The following is a 23,860-nucleotide window of genomic DNA, read 5'->3' on the forward strand; positions in this document are numbered from 1 at the left end:
GACATTCCCAACCTGAGCAATTATCGCCTACAGCGACATTCCTCAAGTTCCCAGACAAAAGTGGCCCACGACATCGTACTCAGCGAGTCAGCAGCGAATTTACGTTTTTGCGCTGCCTCATTGACAGCTGTACACATAGAGCCCTATCAGGATTCAGGAGGATGAGAGATTATACAGTAAGCATCGATGTACTCGAGTAAGTCCGTGGCACGCCCCCTCCCCCTACTTCATGTTGCAAAAAAAATGTTCAAATGGCAAGACTTCAACAGACGAATACAGGGGGAGACGGAGAGAGAGAGAGAGAGAGTCGTCGGGGTCCAACGCCACTGCTCAATCCTCTTTTCTCTACTCTAAGCAATTTCCCAAGTCTTCTCATTGTATTTTTGGAGTAAACGATCCTTCAATCTTTGATCTGCTTCTCTTCGCTTCTCGGAGACTCAGCTTCGAAAGCCGCAACGGAATTCAATTCTCGAAGAAGACTTTGGGAATTGGACTCCAAGGGATATGTTAGGTTTGTGAACTTAGGGTTTATAATTTGATACGCACCGGCACTGGTCAATCATGCTCTCTAATCATCTGCAAAATGGATTCGAGACCGCGAAGATGGTGTGGTCGCGGCTCCCGAACGCCGAGGAAGGCGACCACGAGGATACAGGGCACTTGCGTAAGAGCGATGGGAGTGGGGTCGAGAGCCTCGAGTACGAAGTCGTTGAGAATCACGCCTATTGGGAAGAGCAGGTCGGGTTTCTGAGTTAGTTCAAACATTGTGGTCAATTCCTTTTTCCCGAGTTGGATTCTGAGTTCAATTTGTGTGCTTTGAGATATATAGGAGCAGAGAGGGAAGCTTTTTGTTGGATATTATGTGGTGGTGAAGTGGTTCTTTGCTTTGCTCATTGGAATCGGTGAGCGTAATAAGTTTCTCGTTATATTTACGAGTTAATATTTGTCTTAATTAGATTAATTTGGACTAGGATCGAGCTCCAACAATTGATCTATTTATTTTCACGTCGTAATTGTTGGTGAATTATCTCATCGTTGGAAATGGATTTTTATAGATACTTTAATTATGGAGATTAAGGACCAAATATACTTTGAATGAAAATGTGCGTGTTTTGATTCCAATTTTTAGTATGCTATAACCGAAGCACTTCACACACAGTACGTCTGTACATTGGTCCAGTTTATTCCAGACTTTCATTGGTTCTGATAAGATTTTGGATATTTTTTTCAAATTTTCAACTCTATTTTCCGAATAAATTTCCAGGTACTTGCATTTGCTCATTCAGCTAATGATATAATGGGTATCTAAATTTGCACTACAAAGATGGAAGCAGATAGGTTTTTCCCCTTTTGGCATTTATAGATGCGAGTGCAGAGTGAAATTTATGCAGTTTGTTTCAATTTTGAGTTATCTTTTTGGCTTTAGATTATTGTGAGGATATCAAAGGCTAATGTATAAGTTCAGTAATTTCAACCTTTTTTACAACTCTATTTTTAATGAAGGGTATTATTACTCTTTACTATTATGTTTTTACATTCACTTTAGGGGACATATGTTCATATCTTTGGTGTTCATCATATATGTTGTTTGGCTATTTATCTTAATTCCTTTTTTATTGTTCCAGGTACCGGATTAGCTGCAGTTTTTATTAATCTTTCTGTTGAGAACTTTGCCGGCTGGAAGTTTGCATTGACTTTCTCTATAATACAAAAATCATATGTGGCTGGGTTTATCGTATATGTATTAATCAACTTAGTTTTAGTTTTGTCCTCTGTGTATATCATAACACAGTTTGCCCCAGCCGCAGCTGGATCTGGAATTCCTGAAATCAAAGGATATTTGAATGGTAAGCTGCACCTTTGAGATCTACTCATGCGTCAGCTGTCTTGGTGTCATATATGTTAACAAGTGTCATTCTACTGTGCAGGAGTTGATATTCATGGCGTTCTTCTCTTCAGAACCTTGATTGGGAAGGTATGGTCTATCTTGACATTCTCAATTTTTAAAGTTTCACTTCATAAATGTTTTTGATTGTGATTTATAGATATTTGGAAGCATTGGATCAGTGGGAGGTGGTCTAGCTCTAGGCAAAGAAGGTCCTCTTGTTCATACTGGTGCTTGTATTGCTTCTTTGCTCGGACAAGTAAGCACATATTTCTGAGAATTAACTATATATTTTACCCAGGCAGAGCAGTTTTCTTTTCAAATTTCCTTTGTGCAGATGAGCTTCGCTCAAATTGCACTTTCTCATCCTGTAGGAATGGGGTGAAGGGTGACTTTGTCAGTGCAAGACTTATAGCTGCTAGTGTCTTACCAATAAGAAAATAAATAAATTCTTCAGTGTCTTCTCCCCTCCCTCCACCAGTCCCTTTTAATGTGAAGAATAAGGTTTCTATGGCCTAAATAAAATAAAGATTATAAATGCGAAGTGAAAACACATTGGTTACATGGCAATAACTTCATTTGAAAATTATGTGCTTGAGGGCCCTACTACAAGAAGACAACTGAAATATTTCTAACCTGCAACTTATGGTTATTATAACATCAGATAAAATACATGGCTCTTGATTTTCTTCTCTTGGGGGCATTGTGGACTTTCTGATGCCAACACCACACGGTTGGAAATAAGGCACCATGTGCTGGACTATTGCTTCCCTAGGAAGCTAAATATATTAGCCTAGACCCATTTTTTATTTTCAATTTTTCATTTTTGTTCTCCCTTATGAGTTTCAAGTTCATATCCCACTACTAATTTTGTTGCAACAGCTTGATTCTGAATTAAGGGAGGTCAAATATGTAAGTTCGGTCCTTATTTATCTGAGTGGATGGTCCTTTTCTTTGACATGGATAATCTGGCTGACTTGAGTGGTGCCAGAATGTTATTCAGGTGATTGGGTTGTCTTTACCATTATTGTTACTTGACCATGGCTTTGCCAACACTAGTCTAGGTTTGTTTTATAATGTGTGCTTTTAAAAATCTGGACTCCAATACTTATTTGCTTTAATAAATTGTTGTAAACAAAAAACATCAGTTTTACAACCACATGTTGTGTATAGTTCTCTGAAGTTCATCACTATCTGCTATGTAAGATTGGCTTTTGGTATACTTAAACTGTTCAAGCTGTGTTGCTGGTCCTTAACAGTTATGGTTAGGAATATGGATAAATGGAAACAACTTATATTAGAATATTTTTGGAAGAATATGAGGAAAGGTTGGGGGAAATTTTCTAATCATATCAAATTTGAGGTGGGAGATAGATCTAGGATCAAGTTCTAGCACGATATGTGGTGTGGTAATAGGGTCCTCAAAGAATTCGCCATAGATGTGCAGAATGTTACTCATGCCAAGGATGCTTATATGACAGACAACGTGGAGATTTCTAGCAATATTTCTCAGCAAAATATAAGAGGCGAAAACAAGACTCTTGTGGCTCCTTCCAAAAGTGGGATGTTCAATATTATTATTTTTTTTATAATGTATTTTTTCCTCACGTTAATATAAGCTTTGAAGAATGGGGAAGACCTTTTTGTGGGAGTGGGCTTAACATGGGTCATGCCTAGAGGGCTGGCGACTTAGCAAGTTGGAGTGGTCTCCAAGGTAATTCACAAGTGGCACAATCTGGAAGATGACCCCTAAATGTATGTGTTGGTGTATTTAGAGGGATAGAAATGATAGAAGCTTTGAAGATCACAAGAGGACAATGGATGGGTCAAAAACTTTCTTTTTTAAAACTTTGTTCCTTTGGGCGGGGGCGATGGATTTTAAAGGGCTAAATGGTCATGAGTTTCCATTTCAGCTGTAAATCGTAGTTAGGTATTACTCATGTATACGTCTTGTGTACTTGGTGATGCCTATTATACCATGAATAAAACTTCTTGATTACCTATAAAAAAAAAAGTAACCTATTTCCTTGGAAGAGTATTTGGCTGGGAAAGGTTCCTTTGAGAGCTGCGTTCTTTGCGTGGACAACCTCTCTAGGAAAGATTTTCGCCATGGACAATTTAAGGAACAGACACATCGTTGTGATTGATTGTTGCTGCAAATGTAAGAGTGCAGAGTCCAGTTATCATCTTTTATTTCATTGTGAGATTGTAGGTGCACTGTGGAGTGACTTCTTCAGTTAGGTTGGATTGGCTTAGGTCATGCCTTGAGGAATTGTGCATTTGTTTTTTTTTTTTTTTTCTTGGAAAGGGTTAGGTGGCAGCTCAAAAGGAGCAATGGAATCTTTGAGGAATGCAGATGGACGTGGGGAAAGTTTAAAGCTTTCTTTTATCAATACCTTTTTCCATTGGACTGCTTCTATAGACTTTAATGGGAAAAACTTCCATGATTTTCTTGTATCTTTTTCTCATTCTAGAAATGTGTCTTTCTTGTATACTTCCTATATACTTGGGTTGTGATTAAAAAAATTTACATTAGAATACTTTTGTGGTGGAATTTACTTTGGAAACTCTTTGGACTTCTTTTGTTGAAATTTCTATGGATAATCCTAATAATCAAAGGTGCCGGCTGGGTTAAAAGAACAACAAATCTAACCTTCTACCGTGTTTTTAAAATCATATGTTACAGCAGCCTACTGTTTTCTTTACAAACTAAAATTTACTTTTTATGTTGTGTAATTCAGGGTGGATCCACCAAATATCATCTGAGTTCTAGATGGTTGCAAGTTTTCAAGAGTGATCGTGATCGCCGTGATCTTGTAAGTGACTTAAAGCCTTTTAATCCATTAGTCTAAGACATCCATGCTAGTTGTCTCGTCTTGCACTCGAGTCTCCACATCATATGAATTTTTTGCATTGTTGGTGTTGATGTGTATAACAAGATTTTATTTCTGTTCTTATGCAAAGGGTAGGAGATAGCATCTTTTGGTTTGTTCACTTGTTGTGGGTGCAACTTAACAATGTTTTTTCCAGACTCTGTAATCTTTTATACAAAAAATATTGGACATGATTTTCTGCTCTGTTCTCAAAATTTTGCTCATTTTACGTTTATCTAATGTTTTCAAAAGGTGACATGTGGGTGTGCAGCTGGAGTCGCTGCTGCTTTTAGGGCTCCGGTTGGTGGTGTATTATTTGCATTGGAAGAGGTTACATCTTGGTAAGAAAATTTTTGTGCTTAATTTATGTAACTAATGTTGGCATGAGTGGATTTGTGGGCGGGTAAAAGGGTGCCTTTCTCTCCCTTTCTCACATATATATGTCTTGACAAATCTGTTTTAGTATGGTTCAAAAACTCCTAGGATTTGGCTCAAGTGATAAGAGCTTTAGTCTTGGTGGTGTGCTCCCTCCAGGTCTAAGGTTCGAGCCCCAGGTGCTAACAATTTTTAGGGGCCACATCCCATTGGAAAAAGCCAACAATTTACTTGATCCATTTGATGGGGACGCATTACACGGGTTGGGGCTTAACCGAGTTAAAGGCATGTTGCTTTTGCACAGTCTCTGGGATTCCTTGTCATCAAAAAGTATGGTTCAAGATCATGCACCTGCATTGGTTTCCTTGGGATGCGCTTCTGTTCATGCACTTACATATTTCATTCTAGAAGTGGTCCAGTTTACCCATTTTTCTATGCGAACTTTTAAATTGACTTGCATAATACAATTGAAGGTGGAGGAGTCAACTTATGTGGCGTGTCTTTTTTACTTCTGCTATTGTGGCTGTTGTGGTGCGTACTGCAATGGGGTGGTGTAAGAATGGAAATTGTGGACATTTTGGCTCTGGTGGCTTCATAATATGGGACACATCAGAGTTAGTATCTATACTTCAACTTTTCTATGTTCATATCTGTCTCGAGGTTTTGCTCATTTTCTGACCAATCCTATTCCCAGTGGTCAAGAGGACTACTCTTTCGAGGAGTTGCTTCCAATGGCAGTTATCGGAGTTATCGGAGGTCTGTTGGGTAAGTTTTGCACCCTGCCTTATACCTCAGATTTTTTTCTTTAAATTTTTGGTTTAATGTTTTTTTCTTCTTTATAGGAGCATTGTTTAATCAGCTTACTCTTTATATATCTTATTGGCGCCGAAATCATTTACACAAGAGAGGGAACCGAGTCAAGGTAGGCTTTTTGGGTAACAGTTATGGAAACTGAATGCTCTATATCTATATGTTCTTCAAATGATGTACAGTTATCTAAACTTGAGTTGTACCCTTCATCTCCCTCAAAAATACAAATCCTTACAGATAATTGAAGCGTGCCTTGTCTCCCTGATAACCTCATTCATTTCCTTTGGGTTACCACTTCTAAGAAAATGTAGTACATGCCCTGAAGCAGATCCTGATTCCGGTATAGAATGCCCAAGGCCTCCTGGAATGTATGGGAATTACGTAAATGTAAGATCTGATACTCTTTGTTGCCATCCTTTTGGATTAGTTTTGAGGTGTTGGTTATAATTGCATTATTTTCCAGCATTTAATTTCCATTTGGAAAATTCTATCACAAGCCCAGCATAAACTCCATTTCAACCTGAAGTTGCATGTGACTTTTTCTTTTTTAAGTACGAACTATTATTGTCAGTCATATATTAAGTTTAACCTGAAATTTGGACCTTAAAAAACCCGACTGTGAAGTTGTTGACTCAATGTGTACAAATGTTTCGCCTTACCCATATTTTCCCCTCTGACCAAATTTTTCATATTAGATGAAGAAATTTTTTTGTTTTATGTGAAGTTCTTTTCAGAAGTTTTGAATATCTTGGGCTATGCCCACTTTTCTCATTAATTAAGTTCTTCTATATTGATTACAAAAAAGTCTTGAATATCAACCTTTTTCTTCTCTTTCTGTTTTTATTTTAAATTTTACAGTTCTGATATATGTTGTGGAATCTTGGTATAGTTTTAGCAAATTCTTATGCAACAGAACATTATTTTACCTATCAAAGAAAAAAAAAGTTCTAGCGAATCCTTATCTTTTTATATGTCATTTTCAGTTTTACTGCAGTAAGGAAAAGGAATACAACGACCTTGCTACTATTTTCTTTAATTCTCAGGTATTATTTCTGAAAATTCTTCCTTTTTGGCTTTGCATACTACATTCCCATGGTTTCTCTTTGGTTTCTAATTCTATAAATTATTTGTTGGGCAGGATGATGCCATTAGGAATCTTTTCAGTGCAAAAACCGTTCATGAGTTCAGTGCCCAAAGTTTATTGACCTTTTTGGTAATGCATTTATTCTTTTTACTTATTGTGTGGTCTTTTTTTATAAGTAAAAATTTATTAATATCAATAGGCATAACCAAGTACATTGGTTGCATACAAGAGAGAACAGCTATCCCATAATAGAGTACCCCTAATGACTAGTAAGTCCATCCAATATACACCAAGCCCGATCAGGACAAAAAGCTCCTCCCTACAGCAAAGCAAATCACTGTAACTACCCCAACCCCTTGTTTCAACAAAACTAAGACACCACCCGAAACTCCCTTAGAAGCTACATTTTACGTACTACACCCGAAACTAATACTACACCCCTTCCTACAATCCTGCCCTTCCTCGACTTAAACTACCTCCCTTGGCATTGTAGTTGATTGCCTAAGTAAGACGCTTCAACTCCTTGCTCTTCTTAAATCTTGATTTTGTTTCAAGTAAGTGACCTGCCTCAATAGCAGTGAGTAGTGAGTGACTTGGTCGTCAAATCCTCCACATGTAATCCCCACACTGCTGTATTTTGTTAACCTTTTGTGAAACCCAATCCGATGATGAACTAGCTAACGGAGGAAGAGATATCAAGGGGACAACATCTTCCCTAGGCTTAGCTCCTAACTATACACTAGGCCCTAAACATTCCTCCTTGCAAGGCACCAACAACAAGCCCAAAATTTCCTCTACACCATCCCTGACATTCAAATGTCGTACCTCCTCAACAACACCCTTATTACTGTCACAAGATGCCTGAAGAGATACCGACAAATTGGTTCTCTCTGTCATGAGTGGTGAGGCCTTGGTACCATTGGAGGTTCTAGGTTGGTGGCAAACCCACAAATTGCCTTCACCTCCGACGTGGGTGCCATCGTTTCGTCGGAGAGAATTGGAGATGTGTCACCCCTCGGCGATCCATTATGTGCCACTTTTGCAAACCTAACATCTCCCTCAAGCCTTAGTGTTACACTCAACTCCAGTGAGGGTGCCATCGTTTCTTCGGGGAGAACGCTAACCCGTGGTGGAGGGCATTCCATTTCGGCTGTCTCTATGCCGATACTCGGCACAGAACCCACTTTGAATGACCTTATTTTCCGTTTGACCCTCCACACTCATCTAGATCTGGTTATAGGGACTGGGCTGAACCCGACTTTCTGTTTTCCTTTATAAGATTTTAACGGATTTGAGCCTATCTTGGACACCCTCTTATTGGGCCTTACAACCATGTTACCTCCAGCTGAAAGCAAGTCTATTTTCGTAGATGAAAAAGCAACTGCTGCCTCCAACTCGACAAGTTGGTTTTTCATCTCCTTTAATGTACAGAGCATCTCTCTTTTAGCCATATTGTCATAGTCAGACTCCTGCTGCTGGTTCTGACCTTGCATGGTCTGCATAGTCTCCAGGCCACTTTTACAGTTCCCCTTCTTGCCTCTGGAATCAAATTGAGTAGCCAAAGTGTGACACGTCTTTAGAGCTGCCACATACAATCATCTCGCCACCACGGTTGTGCTTGGGTCTATTTGTTTCACCTCCAAATTAATGTTCTAATGACTGGATGTCTTCTCCTTGCTTTCCCGCCTTGACCCATTATTAGGAATGGATAAATACATAGCAGCAGCTCTACATGACAGAAAATTTCTCCCAACATAGCCTTTCATACCCTTCCGGAATGACTAGATCACTCCTCCTGCCTCCTCCACCATATTCAGTAACAGTCAGTTATCTACCATGTACATTGGAGCCTCGTTGAGCCACGAAGTCTCTATTACCTTCGCGCAAGTGTTTTGTGAATTCCAAGTTTCTCTCCGCCTGTAACACTGCTTCCACCGTAGCCACCAGCCCTATACCACTACGACCCTTATTTTGGACAAGCATACTGCTGATGCACTATCGTATTTTCACTTTCTTACTTTATGGTATCATGTTTCGAGTAACTATGTTTCATACTTATTCTCATCTAAAGATACTGTTGATTCCTCAGTTTCTTATGGTTATGAAATCCTAATGTTGAAAATTTGAAACCCAAAGCTGTTTTCACCCCAATCCTCGTTTTTATAAACTAGAAGTACCGTTTTGGCTGACCTACCAGACAAGAAAATTTAGTTCAAACCCATATCGTATCTGTGCATGCTCATATCCAGATAGTGTGCAATGAGTATTGCCACGAAAAGGGCTCACATTACCACATGCTACCCCAAGAAAGAAAGCCACATGAGAAAGGAAACCCACGACTTGAAACTTGACTGAAAAGAGATTAGAAAATCATATGTTTTCCTATAAATTATCACACGGTGCCTGGGCACTTTCCACAAGGCAGTTGAACTGGGACTTCCAATAACATTGGAATTCACTTTCTAATTTCTCATGATGCACAAAATATTATTGCTGTTTTTCTGCTAGAGTTATATTTTCGTACAATTTCAGTTTTGAGTTTCTTTTAATGTATTGCAGGTTATGTTTTATGCCTTAGCTGTGGTGACATTTGGTACTGCTGTTCCAGCTGGTCAATTTGTACCTGGAATAATGATAGGATCAACATATGGGCGTCTAGTCGGCATGTTTGTTGTTAACTTTTACAAGAAGCCCAACATTGAAGAGGGAACGTGAGTAATATGGTTGTTTCTTTCATGTGAATTTTTTGGATCAGATTCATATTTCATTGCTATTTGAGCCTTAGAATTTTTTGCTTTGCAATTGCTCTAGAATTCTTTGCTGGATTTCCTTGTGTCATGTAATCTTAGCTCATAACTTGGGAGTTACTCATTGTACACCACCCATATACTTATTATTTTCTGTGCCAAAAAATAATATTTCCAATTTTAATTGTGTTGTACCATGCCTATGTTGTTGGTTGGGAACCATAAAAAATTTTACCTGTCTTGTATCAGCATGTGGGGGTCTGACCAACATTTTTCTTTCTTGTGTTAAACATATTATGAAAAGAACTCCTATTCACTTCTGAATATACTAGTTTTAGGTATAGATAACTGTCCTGTGAATAGGTTTCCTTATTTACGCATAATGAACTTGAGTCCTACCAACAATTAGCTAGAAAGAGTATAATTTTTTGGTCTCGTCATTTCTATCTGATGCATAATTAGGTGTCTTCTTTTTCATATCTTTCTATCTGTAAGAATGGTGGTTACTATAATATTATACGATTTGCTACATGCCTGGTCCCTCTTCGTTTCTGATGTGCTTTGTGTAATTCTTGGTGGACTTTCTAGATATGCTTTACTGGGAGCTGCTTCTTTTCTTGGAGGGTCAATGCGGATGACGGTTTCTCTATGCGTCATTATGGTCGAGATAACAAATAACTTGAAACTTTTACCCCTTATCATGCTCGTTCTTCTTATTTCAAAGGTAGTATTTTAATACTCATCATTTTACTAATAATTTCTCTGTGAAAATACTTATACTTTTTCCACTGCAGGCTGTTGGTGATGCTTTTAATGAAGGTCTATACGAAGAACAAGCACGACTCAGGGGCATTCCATTACTGGAATCGAAACCTAAGTACCAAATGCGAAAAATGACTGCAAAGGACACTTCTGGACAAAGGGTGAATTACACTTTAATGCTTCAGTTTTCTTACATACAATGGCTTTTAAACAGGATGTATCATGTGACTAGTGTTTAGATATCTAGAACTAATATATCTTGGCCCAATAAGACTTGAAGATGCATACCTGCAATAAGGCATGCAAAACCTAATGGTTATGGCCCACTTGATTTGACTGAGGCTAGAAAACCCTGCTGCCTTTCAATTAATTTGAAAAGAAAGAAAAGTGGTCTTATTTGTGTAATATGATTGTTTCGTTAAAATAGAAAAGTGTGGACGAAACCAGGATGATTTTGGTGAAGGGGTCAAATGATTTCTCCCCACAATGAAAAGGAAAACTTGGGAACTTCTAAACCCAAAAAACTAAAGCTACTACAGGATCAGATTTTTATTTTTTTATTTTTTGAAGTGGTGGGGGGAAGCTTGTGAAGGAGCAAGCTTATCCCCACCCTGACCGGCAGCTGCTGGGTCTCCCTATCTCTCCTAAACTTCCCTGGTCTTCGGCCCAAGCAGTATGAGGCAGAAACTTTAATGTCAAATGATGTCCATTTTCTTGCCAAATCAAAGGTGGACTTCATGATTGAAATGTTCATTGCATACCTGTCTTGATATTTCTATTATATTCCTTGTGTTGTGTATGCCCTAATGAACTCACTTAGTTCTTTATTTCCTACCTTTGAAGGTGGTCTCCTTCCCTCGTGTTGTTAAGGTTGCAGATGTAGTTTCTATTTTACGGAGCAACAGTCATAACGGTTTTCCTGTAAGATTATCTTCTACTTTGCTCTCTTTTCCCTTTCTTAACAATGTTTTGGCCCATTTCTCAATAATTTTATCATACTTGACCGACACAGGTGATTGATCATACAAGAACTGGGGAAACACTTGTCATTGGACTTGTGCTTCGCAGGTTTCTCATATTGAGTTTGTTTTCTTTCTGTATATAGGATATCATTTTTTTCAAATTTTGTTGAAAACAAAATAACTTCAGTAGTATTTGGTTCGTGATGCAGTCATTTGCTAGTACTTCTGCAGTCTAAGGTAGATTTCCAGCACAGTCCATTGCCCTGTGATCCGAGACCTGGATCGAGGCCTATCAGGTAATTGGAGGTTTCATACCACAGTCAAGTCTTGCCTTTTCTTCACTCTCTGTAAGATTTTGATGGTTCCTCCAAACTCCAGGCATACTCCTAGTGAATTTGTCAAACCTGCTTCCAGTAAAGGAATGTCTATACATGATATACAGCTTAGTCCAGATGACTTGGAAATGTACATAGATCTTGCCCCATTTTTGAATCCATCTCCATACATTGTGCCTGAAGATATGTCTCTGACGAAGGTGATGATTCTATCCTGCACATGTGCTATTATGTCTATTTCTAATTGTATAAGCTAAGAGTTGCGTCTTCTTAATTGTGCAGGTATATAATCTTTTCCGCCAACTAGGTTTGAGACATATATTTGTTGTACCGCGTCCATCTCGTGTGATTGGTCTGATTACCCGAAAGGATTTGTTGATTGAGGTATTGCTACCGTGTTAGAACTTTTTTATCTTCTCCAGTATGATAGGATCTGTAATAATTGATATATGTGGATGCCAATAGAACTGATCTTTGATGATTTCCATGGCAGGATAACGAGGAATCGGATACAGTGGAGCTCCAATCGACTAGTGTAAGGTCTCTATGATGCTTTACTCATGTCAGATATACCAACATTACTATTTATGCGTTGGAGAATCTGAAAAAAAAAAAAAAAAAAAAAAAAAAAAAAACCTGCATATGGCTAGTGAAAATGCATTTCGGTTTTGGATTTTACAGGACCGATTGTATTTTAAAATTTTGTATTTTTATTTCATGGAAGTTGTTTGATAAGATAACCATTAACCAGTCTTTGAAATGCTTGTATTAAATAGCATCATTGAAGCATTTATCCATGATTTCAAAGTATCAGGGGCTTACAGCGATGAGCTTTAGACGAACGTAGTGATGTGCCTTGAGGTCTCTGATTAGCATGCCTGAGATACGTTTATTTATTTATTTTTGTTGTTCCATCCCTGGATTCAGTTTGTATTTTTGGTGGTTCAGTGAATTTCATCTTAAAGGAAGATACGGTTTACTAAAGAAATGGATTGGAAGAGATGGGGAATTGCTTTTTAAAACCTTTTGATATTCAATGCTTCAGATTTTAGAGTGGTGTATTTCAATGGAAGTGAAGCTGCTGGTTTGTTTAAAGCAAAATAATACATTAGGGAGGATCTTGAGATCTTGTGCATGTCAAAATTATATTTTGCTATCATGCTTTACTGGTCCATAGCTGGGATAAATCTTTTTTTGATGGAACATCAATCTGTCAGTCATTTATTTTTATATTTTTAATCCTGTGGATGATTATCTGAATGCAGAATTCGGCAAGGTGATAGAAATGTGTCCACAAGGAGTTGGGATGCAGAAAGACCGCTTCTCAGTGGTCTTCTGGTCCAAGCTCGTACACCCAGCTGACGTTGCCGTCCAGCCGTCCTGGATTACAATTCTTTTTGCCGACTCCAATTATTATTATTATTATTATTCTGTGTATATCCCTGAGATCTCCCATTTTGTCTTTTACAAATATATCATCAAGCATGTAGGTCTAGAATTGTTAATTGATTATTCTAATCTTCCATATGAAACGTGGGGGATTAATGGATCACACCTATCTGAATTTTGTATCATATACAACCGAGAAGGATGATGACATGGCATATTAGCTTAGTTTTAGTAAATAAACGGTTTCATCTTGTATCATTATAACTTTTTCAAATTTTTACATAAAATATAACAAATAATTCAACATTTTCAAATACCAAAACAATAATAATATTAAAAAATAATATTTTATTTAATTTTCATTTAAATTTGTCTGTCTCATCTCACTATCACACTACACCTTAGTTGAGCAAGCTCTTTGCAAGATTTAAATAACATATCTACGCTACGGTGGAACTAGAGAGGGAGGGAGGGGTTAAAAGGAAGATCGTGGGTTCTTTTCATGGGTTGCTAGGTTGTTCTCCTCCTTGCCCATCAATCAACTTGGACTTATAGCCTCTTTGAGAAGTCTAAGGGATCTTATGCTTGTGGATTAAAACTTAGAAATGTGAATAAAACGATAAAAAATTTCACTCATTCTCTTACGATAATTCCGGATGAGTACTATGCAAGCAAAGTAGACAGCTGAAAAAGAATAGGAACATGCAGATCAGTGCTTAAACCTTCCACTTCATCTCAATGTGAATATACCGTCAAGTGTTTCCTACGGTTGAGATGTGTTTGCAAGGTATGGTGCATTCTCATTCGTGATCCTCAGAATTACATCATTTCATTATTAAAAATGCATAACTAATGACCCTCCCCCTTTACACATGATGGTTTAATAAGGCTAAAATTCAAATTAGGTGACAACGGTACCGAAAACTACACTTGTTTCTTTTCTTTCTTCTAAAAAAATAAAAAATAAAAAATCAGAGGCCTTGCATTTTTGGTGTTCCTTTCTTTGATGATGTGTTACAAACCGGAATAAGTAAAATTGTTCACCCACTTATTGCAGGGTAATTGAAACAGTTTATATGGACAGTGGATAACGAAGACTTCCAAATACGTGGGTGGAAGTAGGTAGGAATTATGTGACCTTTGTAGTTTGTGAATGGTGAAATGGTAAGGGGTCTTGATAGTTGGTAATGTAGAATTGTATTATTTCCTTTGCTTTATTGAACCATTAAATACTTCAAAACCTTGTGAATCTATATAACATCATATTACAAGGGATATTGGTGTCATGTCTTAGTCCAGAAAGGCAAGAATTACAATTATGGGACATTTGTAACACGTGTTTATGTATGATTTAATCAACGAGTATCAACATTTACCACAATCTAAATTATTACCTCACAAATCTCAAAACAATGAAATTCCCGCAGATCCCACAAAAAAAAAAACCTTGATTAAGCAAATCCACAAACAAAAGGAGCAATAAATGCCATAGCCAACCCAAGCAAATCAAAACCACCCTCTAAAACATTCAATGGAGCAGCCTTGCTGGGAGAAGGAACGGGCACGCCGATGGCAGGGGCTAGAGGAGATACTGATGCAAATGGAGTTGGAGCAGTCAAATGATTGTGAGGCATAACATTAATGTCAACCTTCTGGCCAGCTTGGCAATGACCTGGGACGCCACAGAAGAAGAAGTGGTGACCTTTACTGGTGATAGTAATTGAGTCGTTTCCGGTGGTAAAGGTGTCCAAAGGAGTTGAAACATTGCACGTCCTGTACATTGCATGCGTTACTCGCATCACGTTGTGAAATTGGGCGTTGTACTTGAAAACTGTCATAACATCAACCATACAAATAAGAGAAACACCACTACATTTAAATAGTCACTAGCTCACGATTTCTTTGACAATGCCAAAAATTTAGCTTTTAGCAAAAACGAAAGCTAGCTTTTTCTAGTAGCATTTTCATCTAGTTCTCTAAAGCATTATTTTCTCTAAATTATAGGATTTACATTTGGAGTTTTTTCCAAATAGATACTCCATCTAGTTCTTCATTTTAAGAAAAAAGTTTAGGATGTGAACAGTGACTCCATATATTTGGAGAGTTTCTGTTCATATCTTAAATTATTTTATATATATTATATATGAAATAGTTAAAGATGTAGAAATAAAATAGTAGAAATAATAATAAAATATTATTTTAATAGAATAGAAAAATAATATGAAATAAGATATACGAAATTTTTTAAAAATGAGTAAAATTTACGAGAAAATTATAAAAAGTGTAAAATCTAGTTAAAATTTTAAAAAAATTATAAGAATAGGATGAAATTGTTCTAATATCTCGTTTATATATCTTCGTTCTTTGTACCAAATGCACAAGGTGGTTATGGTACCTGCCAAATATGCATTGAATTTCAAAGTGAAAGCAGTTATCATGAAAGCGCGCATGAGTTGATGGAAAAGAGTGAGTGCATATGGGGGCCCAAACCACCATACAGCATGGCCGACCAAATCATGAAACCTCCACGTACGGAAAGTTTATTTTTATCGCGTATAGCCACTTGGGTGTTTGAATGGTGTCAATCATAATGCACTCAATAGCATATGCTACTTTCCTCCATTAGCACAGACAAAGGAAAGGAGTTGTTGACAGACAATGCCTACCCTATTTATATTTATTATTTATATTCAAGGAAATGGCTGGGGGCACCTATTTGGCGATAAAAGACTGTAGCCCTTAAAAGCCCAAACAAAACAGAGAGGCAATTCTTTTGCTTCTTGGGTTACATTAATTGCCTATTTTTATCTATTTATTCATAGAAGCAAGTTGCTATTTTTACACTTGAATCTGCTGCCCCCATAGAACAATTGCAGAGCAAGACAGAATTTCACAGATCCCATTTGAGAAGAATCAGGAAGTAGGGAGAAATCTCATGGGTCTACTCTCTCTCTCGTCAACGGAGAGACAGAGAGTAGATCCACAAATTAGAGGATGACTTTCACATAATTAGAATTAAATGAGCTTCCAAGTAAAGGGGAATTACGATCACAGAAGCAAAACGCAATACTCACGAAGTACAGAGTACCCAAAATGAAAATGAAGTAAAAAATTTGATTATGAACAAATCTTACTGATAATGTCACCAACTCGAAAGGTCTTAGCAGCAGCCCACTGCTTGTAGTCCACATTACCAATGGTGGTCCAACCTGCAGAGTCCCCAACCTTGTGCACAGCTGCATCGGAAAAATGCAGCACAGCCATCACCATGAGCACAACTACAGCTCTCTCTAGCAAAGACATGGCCTGTGGAAGCTGGAAGGAACCAAATATGTTTGTTTTTGGATGGGTTGTGAGAATTGGAGAGGCTGTCTGTGTAGGACCTCTTTATAAATCTTTTGGACTTGCATAGCTTTTGAAGTGGCGGTTGGAGCTTCAGAAAAGTGCGTTTGGTCCTTACTGTTATTTTTAAATTAACAAGAAGCACCCTCAAACTAAATTTAGAGAAAAATACTCCTTAATTATGAAATTAAATTTCATTTAAGGGCCTAATAATGTGTTCGTCATAATGAATTTAACTAATCACCTACATTAAAAAATGATCGAAATGAAGCATCGATGATCGGAACTATGGCATTGGTTGTTGCCTTCACTTTGAAGGCCATGTTTGAGGGACTTGAAAGGAAAGAATGTTTTGGGGGGTATTGGTGTGGTGGGGTGCGGATTTGTCTTCAATAGAATTTGAGAACCATCATGACATTGCCTACCCCCAATAATTTCATTTTGGTTGGGATCTTCTTATTGCTTTGTACAAGGGAGAAGTATAGACTAATCTGTACACAAATTTTCAATTTATATACTCATTAATTTCGATTTGGTATAGATTCATACGCTTGCTCCTCAAGGCATAGTAATGTATTTGAACCATATAAATATGTTTGTTTGGCATGATGATATTTGTCCTCCCCTCTCCTCTCTGGTGAGGGATATTTAGAGATGGCATGAGTTCTCTCACTCAACCCCATAAGAAAAAAGAAGGCTATGATATCTTATCATATCATATAACGTGAGTAAGAGGCCGTGAAAAGAACATGAGCTGCAACTCATAAAAGAAAAAGATAATCGAAAAGAAGTTTGGTAGTACAAGGTTCTTTCAATGATGCAACAAAACAAGGTTACATTAAAATTTTTGTTTATATATGAGTTGTTGGCCAATAATTCACCACGTTCAGTGGTAATTAATTAGAATTCGCACGCCTGGGGTGCTATACAACAAAGATATAAACACTCTCTTAAAGCATCTTCAATCATGGCCTTCCCAATGAACCCAAAACTATAAGCATAAAGACATCAAAATAAATAAAGAAACTAATGAACCTTCACACTGGTAATAACTTTCTGCCTATTTAGTATCCAGAGTCGATGTTCTTGCATGGCAAGTTTCCCAAGTAATTCCAAGTACACTTCAGTGTTGTTTACAGCTGAGAAGAAGGATCAAATCCATTATCATGACCAATTTTTTTGTCACCATTAGTAATAGCTCCTCCATCTTCATGGTAATCCATAAATCTCTTCCAAAACCAGTGCCTCTTCCACACTCTCTCAGTCATCTCTTCAATGGGGATATTCTTTGTCTCCGGGAGAAGAAACAGCACGAAGAATGACATGATAAGAACCCAGCCGGAGAAGAACAAGAAGATGCCATACTTGAAATGGCAGAGCATTGAGAGGAAGGCCTGTGCTATGACAAAAGTGAAAAGCAAGTTGACACAGACAGTCACACTCTGCCCTGCAGAGCGAGTCTCCAGTGGAAATGTCTCACTTGGGATCAGCCACCCTAGAGGTCCCCAAGACCATGCAAAAGCCGATACAAAAGTGCAAATCAGGATAACCACGAGGACTGCAATACCTTTTTCGAGGTCATCAGAGTGATCCTTAACCTTAATTCCTAGAATGATTGCTATCACCACTTGGGACAGGAACATCTGAACACCAGCCTCTAACAAGAGCATGCGACGGCCAACTTTGTCCACTGAGTAGACGGATACAAGAGTGGAGAGAACATTAACAGCTCCTGTTATGACAGCCGAGTAGAGGGCAGCATCACTGCCAAATCCCAGGGTGTTGAATAGGACTGGAGCATAAAACATGATTGCGTTGATGCCAGTGAATTGTTGGAAGATCTGTCCAAACATTCAATTCAAATGATCAGAGAACATCAGGATAAATTAGTCTAATTTATGGGAGTACACACGTACGTGTATAGAACATATGAAAGATGCTGACCTGTAAAGCTACTGCAATGACAAGTTGGGGCCTATTCCTCCGCTTAAGGAGATTCCTGAAGGGGTGCTTCACTTCTTTAGCCACACGACTTGCCTCGACAAGCTCCAAGAACTCAGGCTCAATATTGTCAGTGCCCCGAATCTTTCTAAGCACAGCTTTTCCTTCGTCCAAGCGACCACGCTCAATTAGACTGTTAGGAGTATCCACGACAAGAAGAGCCCCCAAGGTTAGTAGACCAGCAGGAATTCCAGCCAAACCCAACGATATCCTCCAACCCCATCCCCCGTCGATTCTGCACGTAGTAGCATGGCAAAAAATCAATACTGGTTAGCAATAAAGCAAAGCCAGCACTTACGTTAGAAATTACTACTGTTGTCTGAAAAAAAAAAAAAAAAAGGCAAATTATTTCATTTATTGTCCACAAATTTTGCAGATGCAGATTAATCTTCTAAAACAAGGAGGTGGATGGAATCACGGTCAAAGTAAACTTTTTTCCCTCAATATCATTAAAACCGTTATCCTCTATTAATATATCGCCACGTAGGTTTAGCACATATAGCAGAATATATATAAATATATATATATATATATATTTATAAGTTCTTATCCAACTTTATGGAGTTATATTCAATTTCTCAATTTCTGCTCTACTTTGATAAGTCAAGTATATTTATACCACTAGGGGCTGCTAAGATTTTCAAGACGTTACCAGCAATTGCCCAGTACTATACAAATCGATCATCCTGAGGATTCAAAACAAACACGTATCCCACTCATGTCTATATATTGACTTTGGGGGTGACTGTTTGGAGATCTAGCAGCTAGCATGCATGACAAGCAAGACAAGTCAAAATCGCCTCAAGATTTGAACATAAAAGTTGTTTGTTTTTTCTAACATTTGAACTGCTAGCTGAATGATATTCTGTGTATGGGCACCTGTACCATTGTGCCCACCTAATTTGAATACATGGCAGCCAATATCATTAAACAAAGTATATATTAATTAATTAATGTCCTGGAATCGTTTCTTTTACTGGAAATTAATAACACAAAATTTCTAGTCATTGTACGATGTAGAATTAAACTTGGGGGCCAGATGACTACATATGTAGTTTTTTTCTTTGTTCTCGTTTTCTTCCGAGGAATAGAAATTGAAGAGAAGAAATGAACTTACTTAGCCGTGCCGTAATTGACGAGGTTGGCAAAGAGAATGCCAATGGTGACGTTAAGTTGAAACAAAATATTCAAACCTCCACGTATCCTTGTGGGTGCTATCTCCGAAAGGAACAATGGCACTGCCTGTACGTGTCATTCATTGAAAATATTGCAGGTTCGTAAGAAATTTACCAACATATTTAGAAACATTCATATAAATAATGAATTTTGAAGCTCGTAACAAAAATTTTATACATTAAAGAAGAAAATCACAACTTGGACCCAATAATTGATTATGTGCATGGACTGCATGTTTCGAAATTTATCATTTTTTTATGGTGACATCGCACCACCCAAATCAATTATTTTATTAAACACGAGACGCGGCCGATTCCTCAAAGAATCAACTTGGGATTTTTTCCCTTTTTTTTTTAATTTTTATTTGTTCTGTACAGAGTCCTGTTGGGATCACATGTAGCTTGAGCGCATATTTCTACATACCCCAGCTACAGCGTCCCCCATACACATATATGATCGTTGAAATGAAATTGAGGTCCAAATAATGATAAAAGGACGAGATAAACTATTCGAAAATGCACCCCACACAGAAGCAAAGACAAGAAAGTACGTTGGAAGAAAAAGGGATCCAATATCATATTATAGCACATATAAAGATCCCAAGGACCATTCGAAAGAAAATTTTATATCGAAAGCATAAGGTACGATACAAAGAAATTGATGGGTTTTTCAGTCGATCGACTTTCCCTGGATGACTTCTAGGAATTTTTATCTTTTATCATAGATGTTTCTTAAGCCAAGCTAGAAAAGATACAATATGTCTCTGTCACACCTAACAGTCCGTTCATACGGTACAATTTATGTGTGTGTGTCCACAGAGAGGGGAACGGGAGAAGGTTGAAAACAATGGTGGGTGACTATGACGTGTTTAAAAAACAAAGCAAGCAAATATCAAAGCCCCGGGCCCCCTTTTCTTTCTTTAATATTTAGTATTATGTATTCTTTGAGATTCTTTTAGGGGTGTACATATTTGATAAAAGAAAACGATTGGAGATTTAAATAATCCCATATTTAAATCAATAAAACTAGCAAATTACTGTATCATAGATTTGCAAAATTAAAGAGGTATAAAATATAAATGGTTAAAATTTCAACATTATTGTAAAGAAAAAATAAATGATAAAGTAACAAAAGGAACTACCTGATTAGCAAAACCAACTCCACAGCCAAGCATAATCCTACCAATAATGAGCATGGCAAGGTCTTGAGCCGCAGCGTTAAAGACGGTCCCAATAATGAAGAAAACCCCAGCAATCAACATGGTTAGCCTTCGGCCAAGCCTTCTGGTTGTGTAGGACGCGAAGAAGGTCGAGGTTAAACCGGCCAGGTACAGCGATGATGTGAACAGCTGAAGGCCTTGGTTATCGTATTTGCAGTAATTGCTGTTGATATCTGGATCCAGTGTCTTTCGATAAACCACCGGGAAAAATTTTTTCAAGAAGCCGGGCATGGACGTAACACCACCTACATCGATTGAATTTAACAGAAAATTAATTAATGAATTTTAATAATAATAATGAGTGATCATAAATATTAAATAATGTCTCGAAATTGTTTTTTTTTTTTTTTAAAGAAAAATCAGCAAAGTGGGAGTTTCTTTTTTCACTTTCTGCGTTACTCTTTGTTGTAACATAATAATGGAAGGGTAGAAACTAGAAATATATAATTTTGCCAATGATAGAAAATTAGGCACATAGATTCGGATACAGCCAGCGGCAGATTCTATTAGACATCAAGCTCATGATCTGCTGGAAAACCAAACTACTTCACGTGACGCACGTCAACGTCGGGGCTTGATGATGGCGGAAAGGAATAAGACCAAGCACGGCCTAAAGTACCCTTCTCTCGTTTCATTTTCAAGAAAAAAGGTTTTTTATTTTCAGGGAAAAGGCGGCAGAGGATTTGTTTATATTCGGCAAGGAGGATGGAGGCCGGTGTGAGAGCATGCACGAGGTAAAAAAAATGGATGATGGGTGGAATGAGATCGGAGGAACCTTCCTTTTTAAAAAATAAAATAAATAAAAAGAAGCTTATTTATAAGAAGCGACTGAACGAAAGCTTAGTGAGTTCTACAACCAGAAATATCAGGTACTGTACGGACCTGATCATGAAAATTCAGAAGTACAGTCGTTTCTAATTGCCTTTTGGAGACACCGACAAAACAATTTAATTTACCTTTTCTCTCGGAAGCGAAGAAATAAATTTAAACCCAAAAGATATCTGTGAATGAACTTTAATCTCTCAAAAAGCTTAAGTCGATAGATCTAGTATCATATACATATGCACCGTGTTGAGTGTGTGTGAGAGAGACGAAGCGACAGTTGAAGATCTGAAAGATGTAGGTACTCACCGGAAACACCAACATCGTAACCAAACATGAGGCCTCCGGTAGCGGCCATAATACAGGAAATGATGACGATGGGCGTGATCTTCGCCTCGAACTCGGTGCCTCCGCCGGGCGGACCTGAGAATCCTCCCCCTGGCATGATTGCTAGCTGGCTATGTATATCAAAAGCTCTCTGATATCCGAAAGTAAGCTTACCCAAAATCGCCTGGTAAATTGATGTGTGCGTGCACAGGTAACAGAAGAAGAAGAAGCAGGAACTTCTGGATAATGGTTGTTAGGGAGGGGAGAGAGTTGTTTATATAGGCGATGGGGGAGGGTGGTCTCCAGCGCACGAGGTTGAAATCCACGACGCTTCATGTCGATTAGTGGGCACCACCTCCGGATCTTTCCACGTGTCTATTTCTATGGCCGGTGTACGTTCATACCTGATGGCTGGCTATAGCTAGTCAACCCGTTACAACTTCAATTTTAAGATATTTTCTCTCTCTCTCTCATGAATTTAGACAATTTGGTGACTTTGATATAAAGCAAATAAAGTAGAATTTTTTTTTAAAAAAGTTACTAGTAGGATGAAAATAATCTGGTTAAAACCCAAAAAATAATAAATAAATAAAAAACACGTGAAAAAGAGAAACCTAGGCGGTAGGAAACAATTCATTTAATTAATTTGATGGGTAATATGTGGATAAGGTCTGCTATAAAATTATCTGGATTTTTTTGGATAGAAGGATAATGATTTTAAAAACTGGATAATTAATTATAATTTTCTATTTCAGGTAAAGGAAGCTTGTATGCAAGAATATATTAATGATACAGCCTAGGACTTATTTGACCTAGCTACGTGTACATGATGATCAGTCGAGTACCGTAGCTGTATATATATATATATAGTTTTTGATGTGTGTGTGGAAGAAGACAGTTTTTGCTCTTGATCAAGACTTAATTGGTATGGTGAGGATATTTGATAAGGTAGGGATAAACATAACACAAGAATATAATAAAATTATTCGAGAACTAGTTATTGGATAAATATTTTAAGCGAAAATGGAAACAATCGAGAAATTAAGATAAATGTCAACCCGTCCCCTCTGACTAGCATGTAGTTACAATATTAATTACGTATATAGCTGAAGAAATTAATAATGTGAATGCACGTACAATAACATCATGTGCAGCTTGCTTTAATTCTGGTCCATATATAATCACACGCTTGTTTATTTATAATGATCTGGCTGCTGCATAGTCTCTTTCTGACCAAGAAATTCAAACCATTCCATCAAAAACAAGTTGCTTGAGATCATTGCTTTCTAAGTTGCAACTTGCAAATCAGTTAACTATCACATATTCGAATCAAAAGAAAAGTATTCGATCGCCACGTACCTTAGTTTAGTTTTTTCATGTATAACTTTGGTTGTAGTTGTCATAATTACGCACTACTCTGGCGATGCTGACAACTTGCAGTTCCCTCCAGACATAAAATGTGGGGGCACCATGCGTGATGGTCAAATTCATAGGGTTGTTTTTTATATATATAATCCCACTCGAATGAATGAAGGGAAAAATACATACGATTCGCGGGAGCCAGTAGGCCCAGTACTGCTGATCTAAGCTCTTTCAAAAGTCGTCAAAAACAGCACATCATGTTAGCCAAAGTTTTTGGAATGAGAAAAGGAAACGTAAAATTACAGCCAAATTTTGAGCATTGTTTTTTCGAATTCCCCCGCCATATCGTACCAAAGAGGACCTAAATTAGTGTTTGAGTTTTTTTTTTT

General features: G+C 37.7%; 3 protein-coding genes across 3 annotated transcripts; 1 reads left to right on the plus strand and 2 right to left on the minus strand.

The window, feature by feature from the left end:
• Window positions 1–206: 206 nt before the first annotated feature.
• LOC122275106 (chloride channel protein CLC-d-like) lies at window positions 207–13,483 on the plus strand. Its single transcript, XM_043084062.1, has 23 exons — window positions 207–738; window positions 830–902; window positions 1,626–1,847; window positions 1,929–1,975; window positions 2,046–2,144; window positions 4,627–4,701; window positions 5,011–5,099; window positions 5,607–5,747; window positions 5,828–5,898; window positions 5,976–6,055; window positions 6,181–6,330; window positions 6,927–6,986; window positions 7,082–7,156; window positions 9,587–9,738; window positions 10,363–10,498; window positions 10,569–10,697; window positions 11,380–11,457; window positions 11,549–11,604; window positions 11,708–11,794; window positions 11,877–12,033; window positions 12,116–12,217; window positions 12,327–12,373; window positions 13,099–13,483. The coding sequence occupies exons 1-23, from the start codon at window positions 562–564 to the stop codon at window positions 13,193–13,195; spliced, it is 2,400 nt and encodes a 799-aa protein (XP_042939996.1). The 5' UTR covers window positions 207–561; the 3' UTR covers window positions 13,196–13,483.
• A 972-nt stretch (window positions 13,484–14,455) lies between these two features.
• Window positions 14,456–17,241, minus strand: LOC122275125 (mavicyanin-like). The gene is made up of 2 exons (XM_043084086.1): window positions 16,357–17,241; window positions 14,456–15,053 (listed from the first exon to the last, which is right to left on the minus strand). Exons 1-2 carry the CDS (start codon window positions 16,523–16,525, stop codon window positions 14,674–14,676), a joined length of 549 nt encoding a protein of 182 aa, XP_042940020.1. The 5' UTR covers window positions 16,526–17,241; the 3' UTR covers window positions 14,456–14,673.
• Window positions 17,242–17,397: 156 nt separating this feature from the next.
• On the minus strand, window positions 17,398–22,369 carry LOC122275117 (sugar transport protein 13). The gene is made up of 5 exons (XM_043084073.1): window positions 22,092–22,369; window positions 20,883–21,205; window positions 19,683–19,807; window positions 18,509–18,800; window positions 17,398–18,405 (listed from the first exon to the last, which is right to left on the minus strand). The coding sequence occupies exons 1-5, from the start codon at window positions 22,225–22,227 to the stop codon at window positions 17,698–17,700; spliced, it is 1,584 nt and encodes a 527-aa protein (XP_042940007.1). The 5' UTR covers window positions 22,228–22,369; the 3' UTR covers window positions 17,398–17,697.
• Window positions 22,370–23,860: the final 1,491 nt, after the last annotated feature.

This window comes from Carya illinoinensis, chromosome 1, assembly GCF_018687715.1.
Source record: "Carya illinoinensis cultivar Pawnee chromosome 1, C.illinoinensisPawnee_v1, whole genome shotgun sequence".
In the NCBI taxonomy this organism is placed as follows: Eukaryota; Viridiplantae; Streptophyta; class Magnoliopsida; order Fagales; family Juglandaceae; genus Carya; species Carya illinoinensis.